We start from the raw sequence: 26,909 nt of genomic DNA on the forward strand, positions 1-26,909 counted from the left end.
GTTTTGACTGAATAGTCTTTTGTTTCACTAGTTTGTGATTAGATGCTTCTATTTGGATGCGTGGGAACTTTGGTTGTGATAGTTGATTTAGTTGCTTCCTCATGAGGACAGTGAGACTTCAGTCTGACACGCCCACACTCCACAGGTTGAGGACGAAGCTTGTTTCAAATCTGCTGACAAAGGTTTGAGCTCCAGGATTTCCAGAACAAAATGAAGTTGCTTGCACTGCTCCTCTTCTGTAACACTGCGTCTTCAGGCAAGATCACATCCTAACTCTTACTGTTACTTTCTGCAGTAATTGTTGGAAGGGTTGTTTGATTTGATTACATTGTCTGTTTTTGGTTACTATCCTGTGTAGTAACAGGTGACAGTTTTACTTTCACTTTTAAAGCGAGCATTTAAAACTTACTTTGCTTTAAAAATGTTGTGTTTGTCTTAGAGGTAAATCAAAGCAGGAAAGTCAGTGCACTATGATATACTTGTTTCAGCTGAAAAGCCTAAAGAAGGCTAAGGAAAGGGTAAGACCGTTAATAAGCCTTTGAATTTAACAGTAGAGGTATTTTAAGACTTTTTCAGAATTGTTTTCTTTCTCTTAAGAGGAGACAGCATGCTGTCAGGAAATTTCACATTTTACATGAAATCCTTTTTAAATTAAATAAAAAAAATCTTTCTCCCCCTTTTTTTAGCCTGTCTTGTGTGCTGCTTTTGCAGAATTATGATCTGAATGCACTGTTGTGCCAAATATAGCTCTATAGACTTCTCTTGTTTGTGTGTGTTTATTTGTTTATTTATTTCTATTATTATTTATTTATTTGTTATTATTTTTTATTTATATCTAATATCTATTATTTTCAATGTCTGTGAAGGTTCTCAGTCATCCAGGTCATCGTAGTCAAAGGAGTTTGCAAAGAAAAGCGTCTGGACTTCTTTAAGTTGCTTGAAGACGTTTCACCTCTCATCCGAGAAGCTTCTTCAGTTCTAAGGTCAAATGGCCGAGAGTCCCAGATTTAAACCCAGTGGGAGTATCCCCCCAAAGAGGGACAAAGGACCCCCTGGTGATCATTTAATCACATGAGCCAAGGTGTGAAAGCGGGTGTGGGACCTAATCAGCCAGGGTTTCGGGTGAGCTCATTGTGAAACCTGGCCCCACCTTGTCATGTGAATTCCTGAGGTCAGATGGCCCAGGATGTGAGTGGGCTTTAAGGCATCTGGGGAGGGAACTCAAAACTGGATTACAGATGGCAGACAGTTGGTGTCGTAAACCACCGCCTCTGTTCAAAGATGGTCGCTCACAGTGGACATAGATGGCTTCTTTCACTCCTCTTTCAAACCATCTGTCCTCTCTGTCCAATATGTGAACATTGGCATCCTCGAAAGAGTGACCTTTATCCTTAAGATGCAGATGGACTGCTGAGTCTTGTCCTGTGGAGGTGGCTCTTCTATGTTGTGCCATGCGCTTGTGAAGTGGCTGTTTGGTCTCTCCAATGTAGAGGTCTGGGCATTCCTCACTGCACTGTACAGCATACACCACGTTGTTCAGTCTGTGTTTTGGAGTTTTGTCTTTCGGGTGAACCAGTTTGTGTCTGAGTGTGTTGCTGGGTCTGAAGTACACTGGGATGTCGTGCTTGGAGAAAACTCTCCTTAGTTTCTCTGATACACCGGCTACATAGGGGATGACAATGTTGTTGCATCTGTCTTTCTTATCCTCCCTCGCTGGTGTCTGATCTTCTTTTCTGTGACTCTTTTCTCTTTTCTCTGTCTTTCTGGTTCACCCGAAAGACAAAACTCCAAAACACAGACTGAACAACGTGATGTATGCTGTACAGTGCAGCGAGGAATGCCCGGACCTCTACATTGGAGAGACCAAACAGCCACTTCACAAGCGCATGGCACAACATAGAAGAGCCACCTCCACAGGACAAGACTCAGCAGTCCATCTGCATCTTAAGGACAAAGGTCACTCTTTCGAGGATGCCAATGTTCACATTTTGGACAGAGAGGACAGATGGTTTGAAAGAGGAGTGAAAGAGGCCATCTATGTCCACTGTGAGCGACCATCTTTGAACAGAGGCGGTGGTTTACGACACCAACTGTCTGCCATCTATAATCCAGTTTTGAGTTCCCTCCCCAGACGCCTTAACGCCCACTCACATCCTGGGCCATCTGACCTCAGGAAATCACATGACAAGGTGGGGCCAGGTTTCACAATGAGCTCACCCGAAACCCTGGCTGATTAGGTCCCACACCCGCTTTCACACCTTGGCTCATGTGATTAAATGATCACCAGGGGGTCCTTTGTCCCTCTTTGGGGGGATACTCCCACTGGGTTTAAATCCAGGACTCTCGGCCATTTGACCTTAGAACTGAAGAAGCTTCTCGGATGAGAGGTGAAACGTCTTCAAGCAACTTAAAGAAGTTCAGACGCTTTTCTTTGCAAACTCCTTTGACTATTATTTTCAATGTACACGTGATATATGGCAATGACAGAGCTGAAATTTGAAATTAATATAATAAATAAAACACAAAATATACAAGATTAACCAAATTACAAGACAAGATTATCAATAAATCAACTGACCAGTTGCTCCTTGTTGTTCCCATGTCGAGACTGAAACACTGGGGAGACCAAGCTTTCACTGTTGTGGCCCCCAAATGATGGAATAAGTTTCCCCTCCATATTAGGCTGGCCCCAACACTTGATATTTTTAAATCACTTTCAAAAACACACCTTGTTCCAAGGCGTTCTAGGAGTAGCACCAAAGTTAGCTTGTAGTCAGTTTTAATCAGTTTTTGGTCACTTTTAATCTTCTTTACTTTGTTAATTTTATTTATTTTATATATTTTATTGTCTATTTATTTTATTCATGTTTGACAAGTTATTTATTCATTTTTAGCTTTTTTCATGTATTTATTTATTTTATTGTTATTTAATTTTCTTTGTGTGTTTAATGTGTGTGTTTTTTTTTAAACTTTTCTCACCGTTTTTTACCGGAAAGTACTTCGGTCAGCCATGTTGTTTTCAAAGTTCTCTATAAATAAAGTTGGATTGGAGTAAATAAGAGGAAGAACTAAAAAGAAATAAAGGGTGAAATGAACACACCGGATGAACAGGTCCTCACTGAGAGAGTAACTGTGTATGAGTACGATGTGCAAATAATGAACAATATTTGCTGTTTCTAAAAACACAGTGTAAGTGGAAAATTGTGTAAATAACAAATACTATTTTCCCATTTATTTGATTCTGTTTGTTAATGTACAGTCTTATTTTACACAAGTTCGAATGAGTGTGTTCTGCTATTACCAAATGAGGATTAACAAAAATATTAGGTTTATAACATGTTCTTTAGTAACCCACTGTGATGAAACAGCTTTAAAAACACTTGTAAAATGTATGTCAAAACCTAAAAACTTTCTCTCCTCACAGTGAAATACTCCCTGAAATATTTCCTCACTGCCACGTCTGGACTCCCAGACTTCCCGGAGTTTGTGGCTTCTGCTTTGGTTAATGGAGTTCAGGTGGGTTACTGTGACAGCAACATCAGGACAGCCGAACCCACACAGGACTGGATGAAAAAACTAGTAAAAGACGACCCTCAGCACCTGGACTGGTATTCTGAGAAGTGTTTCGGAAATCAGCAGGTCTTCAGAGCCAACATTGATAGCTTGAAGCAACGCTTAAACCAGACTAGAGGTAAAAAAAAAAAAAAAAAAGTTAAATATATACATTCTATCTGAACGTCCATTGCTGAGGTGTTTTGTCACTTTGGTGTAGTACAATGTAGCAGTCAGTGTAACCACATGAGAACACATCAATTTAAAGCATTTTTTAAGAAAAATAAAATAAATCACAGGAAATATCTGACCTTTTTTTTGTTATGTTTTGTTTATCTCAAATCTGTCCAAGTCCAAATAACAAAACATCTTTTTTGTTTAGATCTTTGTGGAGATGTTCTGGTAGTTTTATGAAATTATTTACTGCTGTGTGGATTTACATTATGCTAAAATCTCCATCTAGGTGTCTGTGACAACCTCACAGTGTCCCATGTAGTCTATGACTGCTCAGCATTTTCTTTATTGTTCTCCTGCCCCATATATGTCTATTGTAATCATTATATTAGTTAAAAACTAATTTAATCCACCTCTGATAATCAACTTATTATACTTGGCTGTGCTTCAATCTCTCTGTTGCTGCACTCACTTGCTCTCGGGCTCCCAGGTCCTTACATCTTACAGAGGATGAATGGCTGTGAATGGGACGATGAGACTGAAGAAATCAAAGGTTTTAATCAGTACGGTTACAATGGTGAGGACTTCATAGCACTGGACCTGCAAACACTAACATGGATCGCTCCCAAACCACAGGCTGTCATTACAAAACTGAAATGGGATGCTGAAAAAGCTCGATTAGAGCACAACAAGAACTACTACATCAACAGGTGCCCCGACTGGCTGAAGAAGTATGTGAAATATGGGAGGAGCTTTCTGCAGAGATCGGGTAGGATTATATTTCTTAGTCTGTGCAGACATATGTTATGTACCCATTGTATCTCTAATCCACAATAACATTCCAGTGAAAATGAAAAAATGAACCCATAACATCTGTTCAAAACATCTGTCTCAGTTAAGACTCATTTGCTTTACAGTTCTTCCCTCAGTTTCTCTCCTCCAGAGGAGTCCTTCATCTGTAGTCAGCTGCCACGCTACAGGTTTCTATCCTCACAGAGCCAAAATGTTGTGGAGGAAAGATGAAGAGGAGTTTCATGATGGTGTGGACAAAGGACAGATCCTCCCCAACCATGACGGGAGCTTCCAGACGAGTGTTCAGCTGAATGTTTCATCAATCAAGCCAGAGGACTGGAGGAGGTACGACTGTGTGTTTCAGCTCGCCGGTGCAGAGACAGACATCATCACCAAACTGGACAAAAAAGTGATCCACACCAACAGTGGTAAGACAGGCTCAGAAGTCATGTTATTGCTGTTAAAATACTGTAGCTATGGTGTCTTTTTCTTCTTTATATGTCACGTAGCCGGATATGTTTGTTTTATTCTGCAAACCTGCCAGAGTAGTTTTGCATGATTCATAGTTCAAGACAACTCCTATTTAATTTATGCATCTTACAAATACTGAAGGATTATCAAAGATGAAATTTACAACAATAAAATGATGTTTGGGTTAGGCTTTAGGGACAATGAGGAACAGGAGTGTGAAGCTGTGTGGCTATTTACATAGCCTGATTTTTTTTTCTTTTACCCCCTGAGCTGTCCAAGTAAATTTTTAGACTCATTCTTTCCTGGATTCACATTACACCATCTCATTTGCAACCTGTGAATAACAAACCAATCAACTAACAGAAGAAAAAAAAGATTGACAGTATTTTATCCAATAAGAACTCTCAGAACTGAAGCATTGAGATTGGAAGCTCCTTTGTTAATTGTGTGAATGAAGCCACATTGTGGATCTTTTCAGTTTCTCTGTCAGAGTTTCCTGTGGGTCCTGTTGTTGGAGCTGCTGTTGGAGTTTTACTCCTCCTGGCAGTCTTTGGATTCTTTATCTGGAAAAGAAACAGTCATGGTGAGATACAGCTGATTTTTCCACTTAACTTCATAATTGTATGTACTTGTATAACATGATAGTCCTAGAAAATATTTTTATTTTCATTATTCTGAATATTTCATCTATATTTCAGAGTTCCAGCTTGCTGACAGTGAGGAAACAACAAATTGATCTTGTTTTTTCATTTTGGGAAACCACACAGTGACGACATTTATCTCAACAGGTGAACAGTGACGGGCTCAGTTTAGAACAGCAATGCATCCATGAAATGCTTCAACAAAATAATAGAGACTTTGTGTGTGTGTGTGTGTGTGTGTGTGTGTGTGTGTGTGTATCTGTCTATCTATCTGTATATATATATATATATATACATATATATATACACACACACACACATATATATATGTGTGTGTGTATGTGTGTTTACATTTGTGTTGTAATGATGCACTAAGCTTGAATAGATCCTCTAAGTTATCTACAGGTCTTTATGAAGCATTGGTATTGCTGTGCAGTCCATATCCTTGCATGTATTTGTACCTTCTGTTGTAATGCATATGTTTCTCTTGTTTGTATATATTTCTCCTGTATGTTATTTTGTAAGACAGGAGATTAAAGACCGTATTGTGAGAAACTTTAAGCTAAATGTAACCATAAACATACAGTGATATGTTAACTAAGCACTGAATAAACTGAAATTTTGAACTTAAGAAGAGGTTCGTATGGAAAGGTGACAATCAAGATGCCATTTTTTAAGAAATGGAAAGTAGGACAAAAAGCTGAAGTACAACAAATTATTATTATTTTTATTTTTTTTACATTTTTTTCTTTTATATTTTTATTTTAGGTGCTCTTGTTTGTTTTCTTGTAGTTTTTTTAACTGTTTCGATTTTATTTAGAGTGGTTCAATGGTATTTTATGTTTTAGTGTTGTGAAAACTTTTTGTTAAGGTTTTACTTGCGCTTCCCTTCATCTCCTTGTCTTACATCCATCTTGTGCTTATATGCTTTTTGTCCTTGTTACAGTGTGGTTGTTATTTATTTCCTGTCACACTTTGTTAGTCATGTACAGCTCAGTGCTTTTTTCCCCCTCGTGCTGTTCATGGAGTTTCTGTTGTTCTTTTTATTTTTATATTTCTTTCATTTTTATATTTCTTGTCAGAGCTACAATAAATCTTATCACTTTGTTTAAGCAGTCTGTCTACACCATCTGGGTCATCTTCCTCACTCACAGTACTCTGCAAATGTGACACCTGTTACTTACTCAAGTGTAAGTAAAATGAAAGTAGAAATTTAGTCCATACAAAGAGCCCAGTTAAATGTATTCTGAATAACTAATTTAACTACAGTTAAATTTTAAGGTCAAGGGGGAAAAAGTCTAAAGATGCATAGTTATTTGTTGATCTTCTTTCTCTTTAGGATCACTACAGCAGATCATCTGTTTCCATCTCACCTTATCGCTAGCGTCCTCTAACGTTACATTAAGCTTCTTTCACTTTACTACATCCACGAACCTTCTCTCTGGTCTTCCTTTTTTCGTCCTACATATGCAACATCCTTATTCCTATATATCCACCATATATCCATTCAAAACTATCTCATCCCCGCCTCTCTAACTTTGCCTCCAAACAGCACAACCTGATCTCCAGAGACAGAAGGCAAACTTACAGGGCAGCTTTATTACTGCAACACACAGGAAAACAAAGAATACAATCACAAGCTAAGCTGAACTGAACTGGAGCCAGGAATACAAATACTAAACTAGACGAAGGAAAAACACGACACAAGAGAGAAGATGAGAGTTGAGAGACGGCATAATAACAGGATGCAGTGACAATGTACGCTCACAGGATAATGAGAGGAGAGGCAAGAGGTGGGACACATGACTGGAAACTACTGATGAGAATGGGAAAATAAACAATGCATGTCACAGTAAGCCCCAGTTAGCACAATAAAACAAGAGGACACAACTGAATGTAGGAAACAAGAGTTAACTTAACAGGGAAGAACAGGAATACTAGACAGAGGAGCATGGGAAGACAAAGGACCAATGCAGGTGAGACTGGGGCTCCAAGGAACACAAAGAGAACAAATCCAGGATGATGAGATGAAGAGTTTTAAATATGAAAACACAGAGGACAAAAAATAAAAAAGAAAGAAAGAAAGACAATCTTCCCCTTTCTGAATGACCAAAGGTATTCAGATAATCAGTCCAAAACCCAAATCTTTGTAAAATGTCTGACAGACTAAATCTGATAAGACCCTCAGAACAATTAGGTGTGCAGTCTTTATACCAAACAAAACCTTTATAACTGCAACACCCACAGCAGAGAAGCAGAGTGACGGTGTCAAAAACACTGCTTTGATCTACCACAAAAGATAAAACACGGATTTGCTTCTGTCGTTTTATATCCATTCTTAGAAAAAAGCTATTAACCAGTTCATACATTTATAAATATACATGATTGAGGGTAAAAAAAAATGTACCCATTAAAGTAAAATGAAGTAAAAACTGTGCTCAAGATCAGATCAAACTGCTGTTAAAGCTAAAACATTGATCCTGTTTTCTTACATGGAAATAAAAAATGATATAAATCAATTTATCATCTATTTATCTTTTAAACTTTCAGACCAAGAAAACTATATCAATATCCTGTCGTCTGTCCAAAGTTTCAGTCCTCTGAAAGACTGAAATATCATTTTAACAGCTTAATAAAAATATTAATAAAGAATGAAGTATAATCATAGTTCCCTCAGTGTGACTGTTCACTGCATGAGGACCTGCTGAGAGTTGTGTTTTTTCTGGGTCTTGGGTAAACAAACAAATGTGCTTCAGTGATGTACAGATCTAAACCCTGAACTCTTTTTTTAAATGAATATTAATTAAATTATTACAGACGAGAAAGACACGACTGGGGGATAGGAAAGGGAGAAAGAAAGAAAGAGAGGGAGGGAAAGAAAAACAGAGGGAAAGAGAGACAGTGAGAGAGGAAAAAGAAAAAGAAAACAACCGAAAATAGAGCAACATAATACACACAATATTGTTGCAATAAGCTAAATAAATGTAAGTAACAGTAAATACTTAAATATTGAATATTATTGTGCAGCACGCAGGACAGACAGTGCACAATGTGCTTTGAGAAAGCGGCAAAGAAAGGCATAGTTTTTGTCTATGAGCTCCTGTGTGCACACCTGTGTGGATCAGCGCACTTGTATTCAAAAGGTTTCCCCATGTAACGGTCTGCTAGAGGGTGTGGGGAGCCACAGCTCCGTCCCCCAGGGCATGAAGCAGGCATGGAGGAGATTCAGGCCCCAGACATCCAGGGGCCCCCACAGCGTGAGTGCCCAAGGAGGACCACTGTGCCACCCTCCTGGAAAGAACTGAGGAGAGCCCCAGACGTGGGGTCACAAAGCAGCCACGGAGCAGAGGCCAGAGGGGGCTGCAGCGACGTGCCCGTGGGCTCTGCTGGCAGCCCTGAACTCTTTCCGTACATTTAACTTTCAGCTCTATCAAACGAAGGCAACAAGTTCTTTCATTTATTTTTTTATTCAATGTATAATTTATGTAATAATTATTAATCATGTTATTTATTAATATTTCTTCCCAGCCAACTGGATTATAATTTTTGTCTTTGAAAAGTTATTGGCATATTGAGTAACTGATATTCTAATATTGTGTGACCTTGTACATATAGTATTTTGTTTTCTATTAACTGATTTTATTTTTCACTTTTCTTCCTAAATATTACCCCAGTATGCACATTAGGGACCAACAGAATGGATGACACATTGCAGTCTCCATAATTTACAGATGTTGTTGCCGCTTCTTGAGAAGTTTGAGAAAATAAATCATCTATAATTGTAAGAATGGCACACTCTTCCCTCTGTTGGACTTTACTTATTTCGATGTTATTTTGACATCAATAATTATAACATGCAAGATAGATCCTGTTTATGTAGCTGAGAAAATCAATTCCAAAAAATCTAAATAAAATATGAGATTCTTTGTTTCTTTTTTTCTCATGAAACACAAACAAACATTCAAACAAACAAAATGTCCTTAAAGTTAAACAGACTGAAGCTTAAATGGATAACTTTAATATGACAAAACATATTTAATAACAAAACTTAAATCAAATATAATAATAACAGTGGGCAATATATGAAACTACACACAAAAATCTCTTTTTGTGGATTTTTTTCAATGACTGCACTCAAACACAAAGAGCAGCTTTAACAGTTTTAATAAATCAAAATGTTCTGAGAAACATATCACTGATATCACATGACACAGAATCTCACAGTGCATAAACGAGCTCACCTTGCTCTTTAGTGCAATAAGATTTAAAACACAACAATCAATAGAAAACAAAGGTTCTGAAGAAACAGAAATAGAAAGACAGCACCACTCAACACATTTGTTGTCCTTACAAAAGTTTAGAATAGAACAAAACAGTTTTAGCTGTAATGATACAGAGACTCATAGACAAAAATGAAAATGCCTAAATGTATTGTAAACATTTAAACATTCTTTTTTATTATAAAACAATTAAAAACTAAACAAAAAGTCAAGTTCATATAACAAAATAAAAAAAACTTTTATTCTTATTTAACTGGAGAGTGCAGAGTCCTGCGTTTGTCTATTTAACCTGATTCAGTTGAATCTGTTCAGCATTGTTGTCAGGAGCTGTTAAAGCCAAAGAAAAAAATTACTGGTTACACGAATAATGTTTTAAATCCAAACTGTCAGACCAAAGCGGGAAATACAAATAAAAAACAATAAAGTCGTACTTACATGATGTAGATCGCCTCTCTGAAACTTAAAAAAAACAATCCCACTTGAAATGCCTGACGATCCCACTCTTTTACATAAATTCAGGATAACCATGTTTAATATATACAGTAATACAGAAATAATGTAACTGAGCTTCGCACTGTTGCTTCTGAATCTCTCACCTTTCTTCTTTTTGTAAACAGCAAATCCAGCAGCAGCAGCAACGATGATGAGAACAAGAACAACTACTGCAGGAATGATGGGAACTGTCATATCAGAGGGTTTCTCTGCTCATAAAAAACAAATAAAAAAAATCAAATAAACAGGATAAAATGAAAGATGTTAGAATAGAAGTGCATCCACACATCCTGCGGTATTCATTTGGTTAATCTATAATTCACAGGCTCAATTGTTGAAGGGAAGTGAATGAAAACTAATCTCCAGGTGAGACTGAACATTTTTTAATCAGAGCATCAAGTGAGTTAAACTTCTGAGATATTGATGTAAATGGTAAATGGCCTGTATTTGTATAGCGCTTTACTTAGTCCCTAAGGACCCCAAAGCGCTTTACACTACATTCAGTCATCCACCCATTCACCCACACATTCACACACTGGTGATGGCAAGATACATTTTAGCCACAGCTGCCCTGGGGCGCACTGACAGAAGCGAGGCTGCCGGACACTGGCGCCACCGGGCCCTCTGACCCTCTGATGTGGTCATTTAAGTAGCGGAAGCGGGTGTAATTTAGTTTCAGCTGCTTTGATGGTAACGAAATGAACAACAGGTGCCGTAGAGGGGCAAACAGGAGTGTTTCCTCCTTATCCAAGTTTTTGCATTCAGCTAAGGTCAGCCTCACTGCTGGCAGAATGAGGCAACACCTGGATGCTACCAGAGTTAATAGTGTTGTATTTTCTAATTAGTTTCTATTTTTGTTTATTTATTAACTCTGTTCAGTTTCATTAAGTTTGCAGAGTTTTTATTGTTTGAAAATGTGTTTCAGTTTTAGTCTTTTTAATTATTATTGTAAGGAGGGCAGGTCAGAGGCCGAACTTAGGAAAATCAGTAGTAATATTACATAAAAACACAGAACCTTTTGAAAGTTAACTCACAGCTTTTTAAAGTTGCATGCACATCAATGCCCCACACACATAAGCTGGAATAACATTTTTACCAGCCTGCTAGGCAGTTACTCCAGGAGAGCTCTAAAGGGATATAGAAGGTTTGTAAACATGTAAATCCTGATCCATTAATTGAAGTGTTTACTGAACCTTCTGACAGATAAAAAAAAAAAACTAAACAAAACACACCGCATATACATTTGCATGTTTTTGTTTTTGCATCCTTAGCTTTGTACAAAGAGAAGCAGGATGAGCCCTTTCAGAGACCTACAAAATGACCTCCAGCAGGCAGCTGTGGCTCATGTGGTAGAGCAGATCAGCTACTGATGGGAAGGTTGGTGGTTCGATCCTTGGCTTCCCCAGTCTGTATGCCAAATATCCTTGGGCAAGATACTAACCCCAAGTTGCCCTCTGATGCGTTCATCGGTATGTGAATGTAGTTTAGTTTGCACTTGTATTTAGAAGGGAATGTATACAGCTTTTAGTACTCCGGGAGAGTAGAAAAGCGCTATATAAGAATCAGTCCATTTACCATTTCAGTCCACTGGTATGAATGTCTGTGACCAAACATCACAAAGAGACTTCATGGGGACTTCCTAACATCCTCTCATGGGTCCTGTGCTCACTGTGCGGCACTGCAGACCCTGAATGGCATTACCAGAATACCAGAATCAGTAGGTCCACCTTGTGATTTTGACAGATGAGGGCAGGCTGACTCTGAGAAAATGTGACAGACATGAAAGGGTCTGGAGAAGCTGTGGAGAACATTATGCTGTCTGTAATACTGTCCTCGTGGCCAGTTTGTTGGTGGATCTGTGAAGGTCTGGGGAGGCATATCCATGCTGTTTGTCTTCCTGTTTGTCAGACCCTACACTACTGCAGTGAGTCCTGGGTTCCTCCTGATGTTTGACAATGCCTGTAGGATGAAGTAACTAATACAACTGACTGGCTCCATGCTCACCTGGAGCCAGTCAGTTGAGACATTATGTCTCTGAGGCATTATTGTTATCCAGCGTCTCATTAGCAACATGCCCTGTGTTCCAAAGTCGGGGCCATACATTAGGGCCCAGCTCTGAAGTTTGCCAAACTGACTGTCATCATTTTTTTGAGGTTTTTCTGAATTCAGAGTCAGCAATGTTGCATACCTTTGTTGTACCTTTGTTTCTAACACATTACCCAGTCAGTAAAGGTATACCCAAAGTGAATCCATATTTGTGGATTATAGACAATTTTTTTTATTATAGATTATAATAGAAAAATAGACATTTTGGAAAAAAAATAGAAATATAAAAGTTCCAAAATCACTGTCAGTTACATGGTCTAAACAACACATATTGAAAAAGATTTTCTTAAGAAGGTTAAGAGCAGTAATGGATTGCATTTAACCAGTGAAAAAATATTCAAATAACTTTTTTCCTTCTGTGATGACCTCCATTAGTTATTCCCATAGTAAGAGCTATTGTTCAGGACAAAACATTCAAGCATCACATTAGCCAATCCACAATATCAGCATACGAATCAAATGAGCTTCTCTCACCTCTGCCAGTCCCAAATATGTTTTCTCTCCAGTTGGTTCTGATCATTGTTTCATTCAGTTTGGTGACGATGACGTTCTCACCACTCAAGAGCTGAAACACACACTCGTATTTTCTCCAGTCTTCAGGTTTGACTGATGAAACATTCAGATAAACATTAATCTGGAAGGTGCCATCATTGTTTGGGAGGATATCTCCTTTTTCCACACCATCATGAATCTCATCTCCATCTTTTCTCCAGAACATCATGACTCTGTCAGGATGGAAACCTGTAGCGTGGCAGCTGACTGGAGAGGAGGGAGTTTTCTGGAGGAGAGACAATGAGGGAGGAACTGGACAGAGGGATGATGGGAAAGAGAGAGATTGAGAATGGATGAAAGAAGTAAAGTCAGTAAAACAGAGAAGGAAAGGAAACAGGAAAAGAAAATTAAATAGGAACATATTGGGACATATAAGGCGAGCCATTCGAGCCAGTCTCCAGCTTTCTAGCAGCTGCATTATAACATACTTTTAAGCGAAATGTAACCAAACACAGTGATATATGGTCACTGGGTAACACATAAACCTAAATGTTCAACTAAAGAAAGTACTAAATTAAAAAAATAATTAGTTTAATTCATGTAAATCATTTTACTTTCAAACAAAACAATTCATATAAAGTTCTCACAAGCACGTGAAGCTAAAAAAAAGGGTTGGCGAATGAGGAACAACCATTAGAACTGTCAGGAAAACACAGATAAGCTATGGAACCACTCCATGAAAGATGTTATTATATTTTGCAAAATCACCTGTTGACTGTATTTTTTACTAACGTAAAAGTAAAAAGTAATCATTTAAAAAAATGCAAATTAGGTCACAGAAATGGTCTCTGTTTCTTTGGTTTACAAAAAGCAAGGGCAAAGAAGCCTAAAACGCATTTGTTAAAAATTGTTGTTATTATGCAAGTTAAAAAAAAATACTTACAAAATAAATAGAATGCAAAATGAAATAACTATCTATCTGTATATATCCACAGTATTTGTTATAGCTGCAGTTTGTCTATGTGCTGGCATCCTTGTATTCCTTGTTTTCACTTCCTGTTTTATTTTGAAAACTACTGTTCTTGAGGGTTTGTTCATTTCTTTAACTTGTGCCTCTTCGTCTCCTTTGTCCTCCTGCCTGCGAACTAGAAATCAGTCTCAGTACAAGGATGTCTAACTTCAAAGCAGAGAGGAGGGGGGGGGAGAGATGAGACAGGTTTGTCTCTTCCTCTGACAATTGTCACTTTCTTTCAACTTTGATCCTTTTTCATCCTTTTTTGCAGCACCTGTGTGGACTTTCCTAAGTTACTCTGCTTGTTCTTATCAGTTTTCAAAGCTCATGTTTTATTAGTTCACTTCTCTTTGGTGTTTGGGTTTTAGTCCTCTCTGCTTTGAATCTCTGCTCATGCAAATAACCAATTATCTATTATGAATGTAGAAGTGTGTAGAAAAAAGGATAAAGCTGCTATAGCAGCTTCAAGTTCCTGGGAGTCCACATCTCTGAGGATCTCGCCTGGACAACCAACTGCTCCAAGCTGGTCAAGAAGGCTCACCAGCGCCTCTTCTTCTTGAGGACTCTGAGGAAGAACCACCTTTCCTCAGACATCCTGGTGAGCTTCTATCGCTGCACCATCGAGAGCATCCTGACCAACTGTATAACAGTCTGGTACGGGAACTGCTCTGCCTCGGACCGGAAGGCATTGCAGAGGGTTGTGAAAACTGCCCAGCGCATCGCCGGAGCACCACTTCCTGCCATAAAAGACATCTACAGGAAGCGGTGTCTGAAAAGGGCTGGGAAAATCATCAGAGACCCCAGTCACCCATCACATGGACTCTTCACCCTCCTGCCCTCTGGGAGGCGCTACAGGAGCCTCCGGACTAAGACCACCAGGTACCGGAACAGCTTCTTCCCCACAGCTGTCAGACTCCTGAACTCTGCCTCCTGACATCTGACCCACGTTAAACACCCTCACTTATCTTAACTGCACTACTGTATAGCTCTGTGTAAATAATCATTCTGTACATACGATAATTTTTAATCCTACAACTGTTTACAACTTGCATAGTTCCCATTTCTGTATAGCTGTATAACTCAGATTTCTGTAAAGTTATTTCATATTCTGTATAGTTTTTCATATTTATATACCTGTTCATATCCTGTACATAGCTTGTACTCTCTACAGCCTGTACATACCTATAGTTATAGAATATTCACAACATACTTCATACCGTGTACATGATAACATACTATAATAGACCTATTCTGTAATATACTTGCATATCTTTATTATTGCTAATATATATTGTAATATATCTATATCACTAAAGCACTTCTGGATGGATGCAAACTGCATTTCGTTGCCCTGTACCTGTGCAATGACAATAAAGTTGAATTCTATTCTATTCTATTCTATTCTATAGCAGGTGTCCATGGATTTAATGTATAACTATAAAGGTGCATGACATTATATTTTTTAATTTTTGAGCAAAAGGTGAACTTTTCAGCTTTGCACTCAAATTTACACAAATTAAATTGTAAATTTTTGCATTCCTCTGTATTGAAGGCAGCTGGAAACACTGGCTTGCTCATGTTTCTCTTCTTATTCCCAGTGCAGAAGGCGGTCACCTGGACTTGTTTGCTTATTTTTCATTACTTTGCTAGCAGGACTGATTAGGAAATTTAGATTTTTTTTCTGTCATTTATAAATTTTGTTTGAAGATGTTACTGATGAAAATGTTAAACTGCAATTATCAATAAAATGTTGTTGCAGCTTAGCTTTGTGTGATTCCAGCCTTTAGAGTTACCTTCTGAATCAGTAAATAAAAATCAGCTTAAATGTTCTGCTTTAAAAAAAAATAAAATTAAAAAAAAAAAAATAATAATAATAATAATAATATAAAATAAAATAAACAAAGTGATTCTATGGAACTGTGACTTGTGTGATTCTACCTGTCCTGTGCAGGGATCTTTTCCCATTGTCCACATACATCTTCAGCCACTCTGCACAGGTCTGAGTGAGAAAGTCTTCGTTCTCCATTGTTCTGGTCCGATCAGCATCCCATTTCTGTTTGATCATGTCAGCCTCTGGTTTCAGTGCGATCCACGTCAGTGTCTTCAGGTCGAATTCAAGAAAGCCTTCTCCATTATAGCCATACTTCAACACTCCGGTCACACTGTCAGTGTTTTCATCCCATTCACATCCACTTATCCTCTGTATGACGTGGACACCTGAGAGAAAAATAACAGAGATGGCAAAGAACAATGAAGAGTGTAAACTGTGTGCGGTTATTTTTGGAGATTAATGTAATGTTCCTGATTCAGGTTGTGAACATAACTCTGAGTCTGTCATTTTTTTTTTTAATTAATAGGCCTTTTATATTTTTTTAGTGTGACAAACTGATGCAAGCGTCATGTGATAAATATTTCATCACTTGTAAACACATCTGAGTTTTTAAAGCAAAAAACAAACCTAGCTATTTTCCAATGAAAGAAGAATTGGAAAATACACATTTTAAATCACTCAGTTTTGATCAAGTATATGATTTATCAGGATTTGAGGTCAGGTGTAACAGAAAATACTGCACCTCCACTTTGGTTGAAACGCTGCTTCCATCTAAAAATGTGGCCTCTGAAGACATTTGGCTGATCCTCAAAACACTTCTGAGTGTACCACTCCAGCTGCTCAGGATTAGTTTGTAATATTTTCTTTGCCCAGTCAAGTTGTGGTTTTAATGTCTTATTGCTGCTGTCACAATAACCTGTTTGAATGCCATCAACCACCATTACACCAATAAACTCCGGAACATTTGGGACTCCAGAAGATCCACTGATGAAATACTTCAGTGAGTGTTTCACTGCAGAACAAACAGTGTTTATAATATTAGGAAATCAAGCAAATAAAATATATAAAAACATCAGCAATATGATGCATTATGTGTTATGACCCAGTTATAGGCCTTTTCTCATTTACAGCAGTACTGTGTAACTTTTATTTTGATAAAAAAACATGTAGGAACAGGACCAACCGTGCTGATCTGCTTTGCATGTGTCAATAATCAACATCTATCCAAAGCGTGTCAATGAATTAAAAGCTTTGTTGTAAAGCTTCTTTAATAGGCTACTTCTGACATGAAACTTTCAAGAATACATTTTAAATATGTAATTTTAAAAACTGTGTACGCCAAAACGTTTTTAAAGACCCATGGAAAACTAGAACTAAAACTCGGTTCTGCTATTGTGCTAAAAATCGCCTGATCGCCTTCCAAAAACTGATTTCCAATGTTTCAGTGTGTTTTTTAATGTGTAATATCTTTACGTATGTTGGTAAATAGACTTCGGTGAACCGGGTTTACAAAGGGGTTACATATAAAATATATGAAATGACCTGTTTTTCAACTATCTGTATAACTCTGTGTTATTACATTATAACCACCCTGTCCTTTTTGTTCACTTAAAACATGTTTACAGAATTATTGTTATATAACAGCTTACTCTTAAAAAAATAAATTTTTTAATGTCAACGAGATTCTTTTTTTAAGTGGATAAATAAAGGATATATAAAGGTCACTGCCAAAAACTGATTGCGGCTTCTACCTTCTTACAGGACTGGTGTTTGTGCGTCAAGATGACCTGATGTCATTTATGAGGGATACATTTGTTAAAATGTGTTTCACATATCATAGAGCAACAACTTATTTATGTGAGTTGAGCAATCGGTTTTTGGCAAACACCGGGAATCAGTTTTTGGCAGGCGATCACTTTTTGGCACAACGCCGGGTAAAAACGTCAGGTTTGTCCGAGGGGCGCGTACCCCGCGAGCTCACTAAAGCAGCTCTCTTTTTACCTGGCTAAATCCTCATGGTAACTTGGAGCAGGCTATGGTCAGAGTTTCAGGAGCGCCATGTGTTTACAAAATATGAAGCAAGTTTTAAACTCAAGATCCTCTGCTGGGGAAATACGCGATTTTGTTCGAATCTTACCTGCCAATAAATCACAACATAAGTGAAGCAACAAAAACAACAACAAAAGTATTTCCATCTTTTCTTTATCCTTAATTTTGGAACGACCATTGCTCTTGTTGCAGAAGTATACTTTGGAAATTAGTCCTTATTTAATCTTCCGCATAGTTTATGCAAGCGGCCGATGTCGTTGCCAGCGATTACCTGTACCAGCGTGTACCAAGACCGCCCCCAAAACACGAGTAGGTAGTCTTATTCAGGCGAAGGGAGTGGTAGAAGACGAAGAAGCCGGAAATGCATAACAAGACACAACAGGCTTTTTATGCAACTTACTATACAATTTCTTTATTTCATTTATTCATTGCTACGCTGTATTTTCCTCCTTGTAGTAGTGTTACTGTTCGCTCAGTCTTTTCTGCCCTTTAGTATCTTATTTATTGCTTGATGTATCAGTGGCCAGTTTTTAGTTGATAACTAAAGATTTAGTTTTTAAAAAGTATTCAGGACTCAATCACAGTCGCTGTGAGCATCTTTTTTTTTTTTTTTTTTTTTTTTAAATTAAACTCTCTTGATGACAAGAGCCTTAACGTAGGTGCATATAAACACATTCATGGTACAAAAAATAGAAAATAAATTCTCTCATGAATCTCATTGAGATAAAAAAAAAAAATCCAATTTCCTGGCATCATGGCAACAAAAGTCAAAATACACGTACCACATAAGTATATAACATTTAAAACAAATACAATATCCTGTACAAACATTTGAAAAATATACAATAACAGATCAAATTAAGAGTGACATTAAAAACAATCACAATGAGTAAAAGAGTTATTCTCTCGTTCCTTTAAGACAGACTTAAGCTCCCCCAGAGTAACCAATTCTGATCATTTCAGTTCCTTCCAGAGGTGGGACCAAATCATTCTTTTGCAAGCCTCAAGTAAGTCTCAAGTCTTTATGCTCAAGTCACGAGTCAAGTCTCAAGTAATGTCAGGCAAGTCAGAGTCGAGTCAAGTCACTGGTGTAAAAGTCCAAGTAAAGTCACAAGTATGAAACTTTGAATTTCAAGGCCTTTCGTGTCCTAAAAAAATGAAAAAAAGAATGTTGCAATTATATGCTAAATGTAAATATTAGACCATGTGTTTATCTCAACACATGAGGAAACAAGAGAACTTAGAGAATATACACAAAGTAATTCTACAGCTCAATTAAACTTAACTACAGGAATAATTTTCCTCTAAACTATAAATTCACAGAATAAACATTCAATGAAAAATGCAAAAGTAGAACTACCTGTTCAGACAAAAAGTGCTGAGATGTCCACAGTACAAAACAAAGAAGCATTGCAAAGAACAATTTAGTGCAGTGTGATTAGCATGTCCTCTCTCTCTCACCTAGTCTGTTTGTGCACATATGTTTCTGTCATTGTCTGAGTGACAGAGAAACGATGTGTGTTGTGTTCCCCGAGTTAATGGAACAGAACCCATTTTCTGAAACGGACCCGACAATTCTGAGATAAGCTGCATGTTATTCTCGGATGTGCTTGTAGGACCGGATTTAAAATAGCATGACAAAAATATCATACACATTAAAGCCAAACAGTATCATCAACGTAGCCTGGACAACATTTGCTAATAAGATTAAGTTACACTGTTAGAAAAAGCATCCTGAAAAAACGGTGATATTCCGGCAGCTGGGGCGCCAAAATACGACCGTATAACCACAGAAAAGAACTCCTGCATAAAAATACCGTTATTTCCAGTAATGAAAATACAATTAGTTGCGCTAATTTGACATGGGATCTCGCCTTTTTCAAGTGCCGCTAAACATTAAATTAGGAACATGTTAATGCCATTAAACAATGAAATCATCTATAAATAGGAAAAAAAACATCTTAAAAAAACGGTAATATTCCGGCAGCTGGGGCGCCAAAATACGACCGTAAAATGACAGAAAATAACTGTCCCATAAAAATACGGTCATTTTCAGTAATGAAAATCAAACAATGAAATTACCTATAAAGAAGGTCAAAGAATGCGGCAATATGAATCATAATACGTAAATGTACAGAAATATACAGTTAACAGTTGGTTTAAATAATAATGGATTGCATGCCCTGGGACAGACTGACAGAGGCAAGGCTGCACCATCGGCTCCTTTGGCTATCGCCAGAAGGCAGTAGGTGAAGAGTCTTGATCAAGGACACAACGACCGAGAGTGTCCGAGCCGGGGCTCGAACCGGCAACCTTCTGATCACAAGGCGAACTGCTAACTCTTGAGCCACGACCACCCTATCAAGCAGTGATAATATGTGATGTAACACAAGCTTATAGGGATCATGTTATATGCTTTTCCATAGCATTACATTTGAATTCAACAGTTCAATCTTTCAAGTAACGGACAAATATTTTACAATCTAAATATGCTTATGTACAGAAACATATGTTTAAAAAACAAGTAAATTGTGTTTTACTATATTTACAGTGATGTTATGTTGTTTTACCTTTGACATGTAAGATCACAGTCTACTCATGTAAATTTAATGATATCCTAGAAAGACAGTACAAAACTGTAAAATATACAGTAAGATACTTTGACATTACTATTTTTTGGAACAGTGTACCTAAGTCAGCTATCTCATCGTAGCAAAAGAGAAGCACCACCTACCGTTCTATATTCAACTTAAACTGTCGGACAAAGTTGGAAGTTGTTCCATCTCTGTCTGTGATTCTCTTCTTGCGTGTTTTGCATATTGCATTTGGTTTATTTGTTGACTACTTCATAGTTTATGTACCTGAAAGAAATAACTCCTGGCAGCATTTTTGGCTTAAACGTTTTTGTTTGTTTGTTTGTTTGTTTGTGTGTTTGGGAGATTATGTATTTGAATTTCAGGAGCGGGACCACACCTCCAAACACGCTCCTTCCGGTTGCCATAGGTTCCCCCAGTTCTGCAAGCTGTTCATTCTTGTTTACGTGCCCCACCCTCCCTTCCTCCTTGTTCTCAATTCTTTCACTTCTTCACTTCATGGGGATTTGCCAGGCCCGGGAGCCGTCGCCAGAACCCTTCGAGGCCTTCCCCAAACTGCAGCTCAATTCATGTCCAAGCATTCACCTTTACCCACAAAAACGCTGTCAAACCTAAAATGAGGGCGTGGGCCCAGCTAGTGAATTTTTAATCTGGTTAATTTGATTAGCAGTGCTACATCTCTCTCACACATACATACATATGGAGTGTTGTTTGAATGAACTGAATTAATGGTGCATACTTTTTTGTATAATATGTGTGTTAAATTTTAGATTTGGGGTGAAATATCAAGTCTTTTCAAATAAACCGGTTCAAGTCCAATTCAAGTCCTAAGTCACTGGCATAAAAGTCCAAGTCAAGTCACAAGTCTTGGAACATTTTTTCAAGTCAAGTCTAAAGTCATAAAATTAATGACTCGAGTCTGACTCGAGTCCAAGTTATGTAACTTGAGTCCACACCTTTGGTTCCTTCTGCAGATTATTCCAGGAAGCAGGGGCAGCATATTTAAAAGCCCCTTTCCCCAATTCTGTTCTGATTTTTAGGACAATCAATTGTATGATATTGTGAGAACGAAGGCTGTATTGGTTGTGGTTTTTACACATTTAAACACATAAATAATATGGAACCAGCCCAAGGACAGATTTATAAATAAAGATCAACCAATGGGAGTGCGAATATGCAAAGCAGCAGCATACAAAGAACAATGATGTACACGATTTCCATAGCCAGTATGAAACGTAAAGCACAATGGTACACAGTATCCAACCTCTTTAGGTAGTGGGGCAGGTGCATTCATAAAAAGCAGGTCACAATAATCCAATAAAGGTAAAAAAAAAGTTGCATGGAACAAGTGTTTTCTCACTTGGAGGGAGAAACAGGATTGATTTCTTAAAAAGATAACTTAGTTTTAGTTTTAACTTTGACACAAGCCTTTGAATGTGAGTTTTAAATGACAAATTCTAATCTATAATGATCCCTTATTATATTATATCTTTTATTTTGAAGTGTTCTTTGCTTCAAAACAGTGAATTGAGTGAATTATGGTGTCTTATTCTCACTGGGTCAGAATACGCATCCATTGCTGAAATAGTATTATGTTTACTCGAAAAAAGAAAAACAAACAAAAATATTACACAAAAGTTGTGTTCAGAAAAGCAAGAAGCACGTAGTAGCTCAGTACAAAGTCAGTGCTTTTGTACGGCTTTTACTTCAGGTGCTTTAAGTAAAAGCCGTACAATAATACAGAGAAAACCAACAGTCAGACATCCGCAAGCACTTGGCGACAGAAGAAAAAACTGAAGGAGAACTTGAATTCACTTTACACTTTATAGCAGGAACAGCCATAACAACCAATATGGAAAAAAAAAAAATCTCAGCACAATAATAAACAATAATAATGACAAAAAACAATTTTCAGTGATTGTTTTCAGACATGACCACACAAAGGAGAACGAGATCATTCATTTGGCATTTGATGTGCATTAAAGTGGACATGAAACACAACATAGCCTAATTTACACCACGGAGCCTTCTCCCCCCAAAAATGTCACAAATTTAATACTTTCTGTGAGGCTGTGATTTAAGTTACAGTTTTTAAAGCATGGGCAGTGCCATCTTGTCAGTGAATAGAATATGACATTACTAGGTTGGCTGGTTGCTGCTAGTAGTCCTACATTAGTCCAATAACTCTATGTTGTTGACTGCCCTGTAGACCTCAATCAGGTTGAAATCTGGATTTTGAACACTGTAGTTCGTTTCTGTTTCAGGTATTCTTTTGTAGATTTTTTGTAGTTTTTCTGAACTTCAGGATCATTAGAAGATACTTAAAGTTTAGCCAAATTTTAGACTCTTTCCTACCACTACAAGACTGCTGTGTTTCAACCCAGAGCTTTAATCCAAAGAGCGATCAACGGAGTGAGTCATCTGGCCATCTATGTCATCTGCCAGGCCTCTTTTATAAACTCTTATCAGACTCTGTCTAAATCCCTCACTGACTTTTAGCCCCATGCAGAAGTATAACAGCGGGTTCACACAGCTGTTGAAGCAGGCAACACCCTCTGCTACAGGGTACCAGATTTTCAACAGAGCGCTTTTACTGTCCACCATCTTCACCAGTAAGAGGCAGTGGTAAGGCGCCCAGCACAGGAAGAAGGCAATAACCAAACATGCTAGTATACGCAGAGGGCGGGACTTCCCTGACAGGCGAGTGCGTTGGATTCCCACAGCAGCCAGGATGTAACAGACCAGAATCACTATGAAGGGAAATATGAAGCCGCACAGGAAGTGGATGAAGTAGAGAGCAACTTTGGTGCTGTTGTACCCCTTCTCTTTTGGATGAAGACAGCACGTACTCAGGTTCTTCTTGCCCAGGGAGACTTGGTGATGGATGAAGTAAGGAATGCTGAAGAGCATCGCTGCAATCCAGATACAGACTGCCACCACCCTCGCTGCCCACAGGGTGCGACGACGCTTTGTGAGGACAGGTTGCCAGACACAAAGCACTCGATCCAGACTGATCACAGCCAGCAGGAAGACAGAGCAGAACATGTTGGTGTATTTGAAGAAGGCGTTTAACTTGCAGACGAAGAGGCCGAAAGAAAAGTGCTGAAAGAAGAGCTTCTCAGTAAGAGTGAAAACTCGTGTGAAGCAGAAGATCAGGTCTGCTATCGCCAGATTCACCAGCCACACGTTGGTGACCTTTGGCTGTGGATGAAGAAGAAAATAAAACAAGATGGAAAATTGAAGAAAGGAAAAACAAAAATGAAAGGTAATTTTTACATGAAACAGTAACCAGAATGGGATATTATTAGTCTAGTAAATAGCCATTATGAGTTCCTATATATATAAATGTTACTACTAAGCATTATTTCAGGCTCAGTCATCTTAAACTAGCCCAAACTCATTCTTAATCCTAAATTATGTACAAAAGGCAAATCCAAGTGCCTTTTGTACATAAACTTAAATTGATAAACTTAATCACATCGCCCTTGAAAGCGCCCTTCAACCCAATTTCCCTCGGGATGAAAGTATAATCAAGCAAGCAAGCTATCAAATAGAAACATCATAACAGAAATTAAGTTCAAAATACTCTTCTAATTTATGTGTCACACTTCAGAGTGTGGGGATTTATGTTGGTATTTCACCCTGGAAACAGCTTCCATTACTAACTCTGTTCAGCTGTGTGAAATGAATGAGGTGATAACCACTTCCCAGTAGGTGAAAGAGGTTTATATTTATATGAATTGCTCACTCAACACACACACCATAGCTATGACATCCCACGCATGTGCTGTGAAACCACCTACGTCTCCTACACCAGTAAAGGTCACAGTTTCTTAACCCCAAGTGTATTTACTGTCGTTAAAGTAGAAAATAAATATGACCCCACAGACTTCACTAAACAGATTACTAACAAGCTCAGAAGGTATTTAAAAGGTATTATCCACCAAAGTCTTCACCTTAAATTTGAATCCAGCCACCCAGATGACCACAGAGTTTCCTGTGATGCCGAGCACAGCAGTCAGTGCAAAGAGAATGGTTCTGACATTATCCATGATGGCACTGATGCCCACCATAGTTTCCTGGTCATCTTTAGAAAGCTTGACTGTGTTGGTGGGCAGAGAGTCATTGGGAAACATGGAATGGCTGAGAAAGAGAGAACAGGAAAAAGGGCAACATAGCTAAGAAATGCACTAGGAAGTAAAAACTCAAAGAACCATGCACCTTGTTGTTCCTAGAGTATTTAAAAGTAGAATGGGAGGCAGAGCCTTCAGTTTTCAGGCCCCTCTTCTGTGGAACCAACTTCCAGTTTGGATTCGGGAGACAGACACTATCTCTACTTTCAAGATTAGGCTTAAAACTTTCCTTTTTGCTAAAGCATATAGTTAGGGCTGGACCAGGTGACCCTGAATCCTCCCTTAGTTATGCTGCAATAGACGTAGGCTGCCGGGGATTCCCATGATGCATTGAGTTTTTCCCTTCCAGTCACCTTTCTCACTCACTATGTGCTAATAGACCTCTCTGCATCGAATCATATCTGTTATTAATCTCTGTCTCTCTTCCACAGCATGTCTTTCATCCTGTTTTCCTTCTTTCACCCCAACCGGTCGCAGCAGATGGCCGCCCCTCCCTGAGCCTGGTTCTGCCGGAGGTTTCTTCCTGTTAAAAGGGAGTTTTTCCTTCCCACTGTCGCCAAAGTGCTTGCTCATAGGGGGTCATATGATTGTTGGGTTTTTCTCTGTATTTATTATTGTGCTATCTACTGTACAATATAAAGCGCCTTGAGGCGACTTTTGTTGTGATTTGGCGCTATATAAATAAAATTGAATTGAATTGAATTGAATTCAAACATGACTCTGCAGATTACATTTTTGAACATTTAAAAAAGTATATATGTGGACTTCTGTTGACTTTAATTAAAATAAGTTTAAAATATATTAATATATAAATAAAATTGAGTCCTAAATATTTAAAGTCAACTAAGCTATTCAACAATTTCTATTAAATGTTGAATATCTATCATATCCAAAAAGGGGTTTCAAAGAAAGCTTGTAGAATTTCCCTCTTCACTTTTTTAGCACAAACAGGTACAATTGAAAATGGCCTGTCTATTTCAGAAGCTTTTCATACCTGCAGTAATGCAGTGGGTTTACAACTCTTCATCCGATGCTTTGCATTGCACTTGGTGATATAAAATTTGGATCTAGCAGTTTGACCTTGGAAACACTTTCCACACTATCACAGTAGCAGGCAGAAATTCACCCCTGAGATTGATGCATTCTCTAACAATTGTTTGTAGATGCAGTCTGGAAGCCTTGGTGCTTGATTATATACACTTGTGGCCCTGAATGTCATTGGCACACCTTAATTCAACGATTTAGAAGGTTGAGTGAATACTTTTGCAGTATAGTGTATATAGGATCCTACATATCATCCTACTTTGGACTTCTGACCTCTTCTTTAAGGTTAAATAAAGTCCAACTTTATTAACAATGTTTAAGAATTAAACGTTATATGGGGATTGTAAATATCACATCATAGTTTGCTTTATATATTTTGTCACTTTTGACCTCTGATTTAATTTTACATTTCACATCTGCTTTTCATTCAAGTTAATCCCAAAATGCATCGTTTTTACTGCACTGCAAACTTATTGATGTACATTTAAAAAGAACAAAGAAAACAAAATTAATATATACACAGTACAATACTATTCCCCTCAAAGTAAACACTGCCTGCCTTCCTTTGAGGTTGCTTCAGGAAAGGTATCTGGGTCAAAACTCAAAACATTGGGTAAACTGACCCATGACCATGAAACCTAAATTCTATCGTTAATGATGAAGAGTATACAAAGATAAAAGATCATGACATAAATATATATTAATTTTACATGGATTTATGATTTTGAGCACATTAAACCATCAAACTGTGGTGACCAAAACCTTAACGAAGCGACAGGAAACCGAGTCAAGATGTTAACAAAACGTGATATAAAACAAGGTATGTTCAGGAAAGTGTTATGCCATGAACTGAAAATTATTAGTCTTACCAGTGGAAACAAAAACAGCAGCTATTCAAAGGAAAAGATCCGAGCTGGTGAACACAAAGGCGGTTTCTGCTGTTCAGAGATGTAAAGCTGCAGCAGTCAAAGGAGAAATAAATATGGCACTGCAGGGACTGCACAGTTTTCTGCAACCACACACAGGAAAAGGAAGAAGAGAACCACCACTGTATTGTGGTTCTATGTTCAGCAACTCAAATTAAAGCTTACATTCACATCTGTCCACCAAACATGACTCTGCAGATTACATCTAAGATATATATGGCCTTGTGTTGTTTTTGGTATATATTCGACATTCATTAGAAATTCTTGCTGAATTTAGATAACCAGTTACTCGTTTCCATTATATGGAGGAAAAGGGTTTC

General features: G+C 37.9%; 3 protein-coding genes across 5 annotated transcripts; 1 reads left to right on the forward strand and 2 right to left on the reverse strand.

Annotated features, from left to right (window-relative positions):
• Window positions 1-88: 88 nt before the first annotated feature.
• Window positions 89-7,631, forward strand: LOC100690589 (major histocompatibility complex class I-related gene protein). Of its 2 annotated transcripts, XR_003216091.1 has the most exons (7): window positions 89-256; window positions 3,425-3,691; window positions 4,217-4,495; window positions 4,644-4,946; window positions 5,468-5,572; window positions 5,688-5,777; window positions 7,183-7,631. XR_003216091.1 is itself a non-coding variant. In XM_013276070.3 (6 exons), exons 1-6 carry the CDS (start codon window positions 211-213, stop codon window positions 5,723-5,725), a joined length of 1,038 nt encoding a protein of 345 aa, XP_013131524.3. In that variant the 5' UTR covers window positions 89-210; the 3' UTR covers window positions 5,726-5,852. The 2 variants fall into 2 exon arrangements, 1 of the variants encoding a protein (XP_013131524.3); XM_013276070.3 differs by lacking the exon at window positions 7,183-7,631 and having other exon boundaries at window positions 5,688-5,852.
• A 1,995-nt stretch (window positions 7,632-9,626) lies between these two features.
• Window positions 9,627-18,184, reverse strand: LOC100690863 (major histocompatibility complex class I-related gene protein). 2 transcript variants are annotated; one of them, XM_025902416.1, is made up of 7 exons: window positions 17,981-18,184; window positions 16,586-16,855; window positions 15,951-16,229; window positions 12,983-13,312; window positions 10,507-10,611; window positions 10,346-10,369; window positions 9,627-10,237 (listed from the first exon to the last, which is right to left on the reverse strand). In XM_025902416.1, the coding sequence occupies exons 1-7, from the start codon at window positions 18,036-18,038 to the stop codon at window positions 10,191-10,193; spliced, it is 1,113 nt and encodes a 370-aa protein (XP_025758201.1). In that variant the 5' UTR covers window positions 18,039-18,184; the 3' UTR covers window positions 9,627-10,190. The 2 variants fall into 2 exon arrangements, with proteins under 2 accessions (XP_025758201.1, XP_019206285.1); XM_019350740.2 differs by having other exon boundaries at window positions 10,346-10,412.
• Window positions 18,185-22,407: 4,223 nt separating this feature from the next.
• Window positions 22,408-26,619, reverse strand: LOC102080144 (fMet-Leu-Phe receptor-like). Its single transcript, XM_005457605.3, has 3 exons — window positions 26,533-26,619; window positions 24,443-24,629; window positions 22,408-23,687 (listed from the first exon to the last, which is right to left on the reverse strand). Exons 2-3 carry the CDS (start codon window positions 24,620-24,622, stop codon window positions 22,875-22,877), a joined length of 993 nt encoding a protein of 330 aa, XP_005457662.1. The 5' UTR covers window positions 24,623-24,629; window positions 26,533-26,619; the 3' UTR covers window positions 22,408-22,874.
• Window positions 26,620-26,909: the final 290 nt, after the last annotated feature.

This window comes from Oreochromis niloticus, linkage group LG22, assembly GCF_001858045.2.
Source record: "Oreochromis niloticus isolate F11D_XX linkage group LG22, O_niloticus_UMD_NMBU, whole genome shotgun sequence".
NCBI classification, from domain to species: Eukaryota; Metazoa; Chordata; class Actinopteri; order Cichliformes; family Cichlidae; genus Oreochromis; species Oreochromis niloticus.

Excerpts from the sequence above, each read along its gene's own strand:
- LOC102080144 (XM_005457605.3), bottom strand. The coding sequence starts at position 24,622 with ATGTTTCCCAATGACTCTCTGCCCACCAACACAGTCAAGCTTTCTAAA. Across the intron at positions 23,688-24,442 it reads TGGCTGGATTCAAATTTAAG|CCAAAGGTCACCAACGTGTG; the intron begins GTGAAGACTTTG and ends CTTCATCCACAG.
- LOC100690863 (XM_019350740.2), bottom strand. The coding sequence starts at position 18,038 with ATGGAAATACTTTTGTTGTTGTTTTTGTTGCTTCACTTATGTTGTGAT. Across the intron at positions 16,230-16,585 it reads GCGTTTCAACCAAAGTGGAG|GTGTCCACGTCATACAGAGG; the intron begins GTGCAGTATTTT and ends TTTTTCTCTCAG. Across the intron at positions 13,313-15,950 it reads AAGATCCCTGCACAGGACAG|TTCCTCCCTCATTGTCTCTC; the intron begins GTAGAATCACAC and ends CCCTCTGTCCAG.
- LOC100690589 (XM_013276070.3), top strand. The coding sequence starts at position 211 with ATGAAGTTGCTTGCACTGCTCCTCTTCTGTAACACTGCGTCTTCAG. Across the intron at positions 3,692-4,216 it reads ACGCTTAAACCAGACTAGAG|GTCCTTACATCTTACAGAGG; the intron begins GTAAAAAAAAAA and ends TCGGGCTCCCAG. Across the intron at positions 4,496-4,643 it reads GAGCTTTCTGCAGAGATCGG|TTCTTCCCTCAGTTTCTCTC; the intron begins GTAGGATTATAT and ends TTTGCTTTACAG.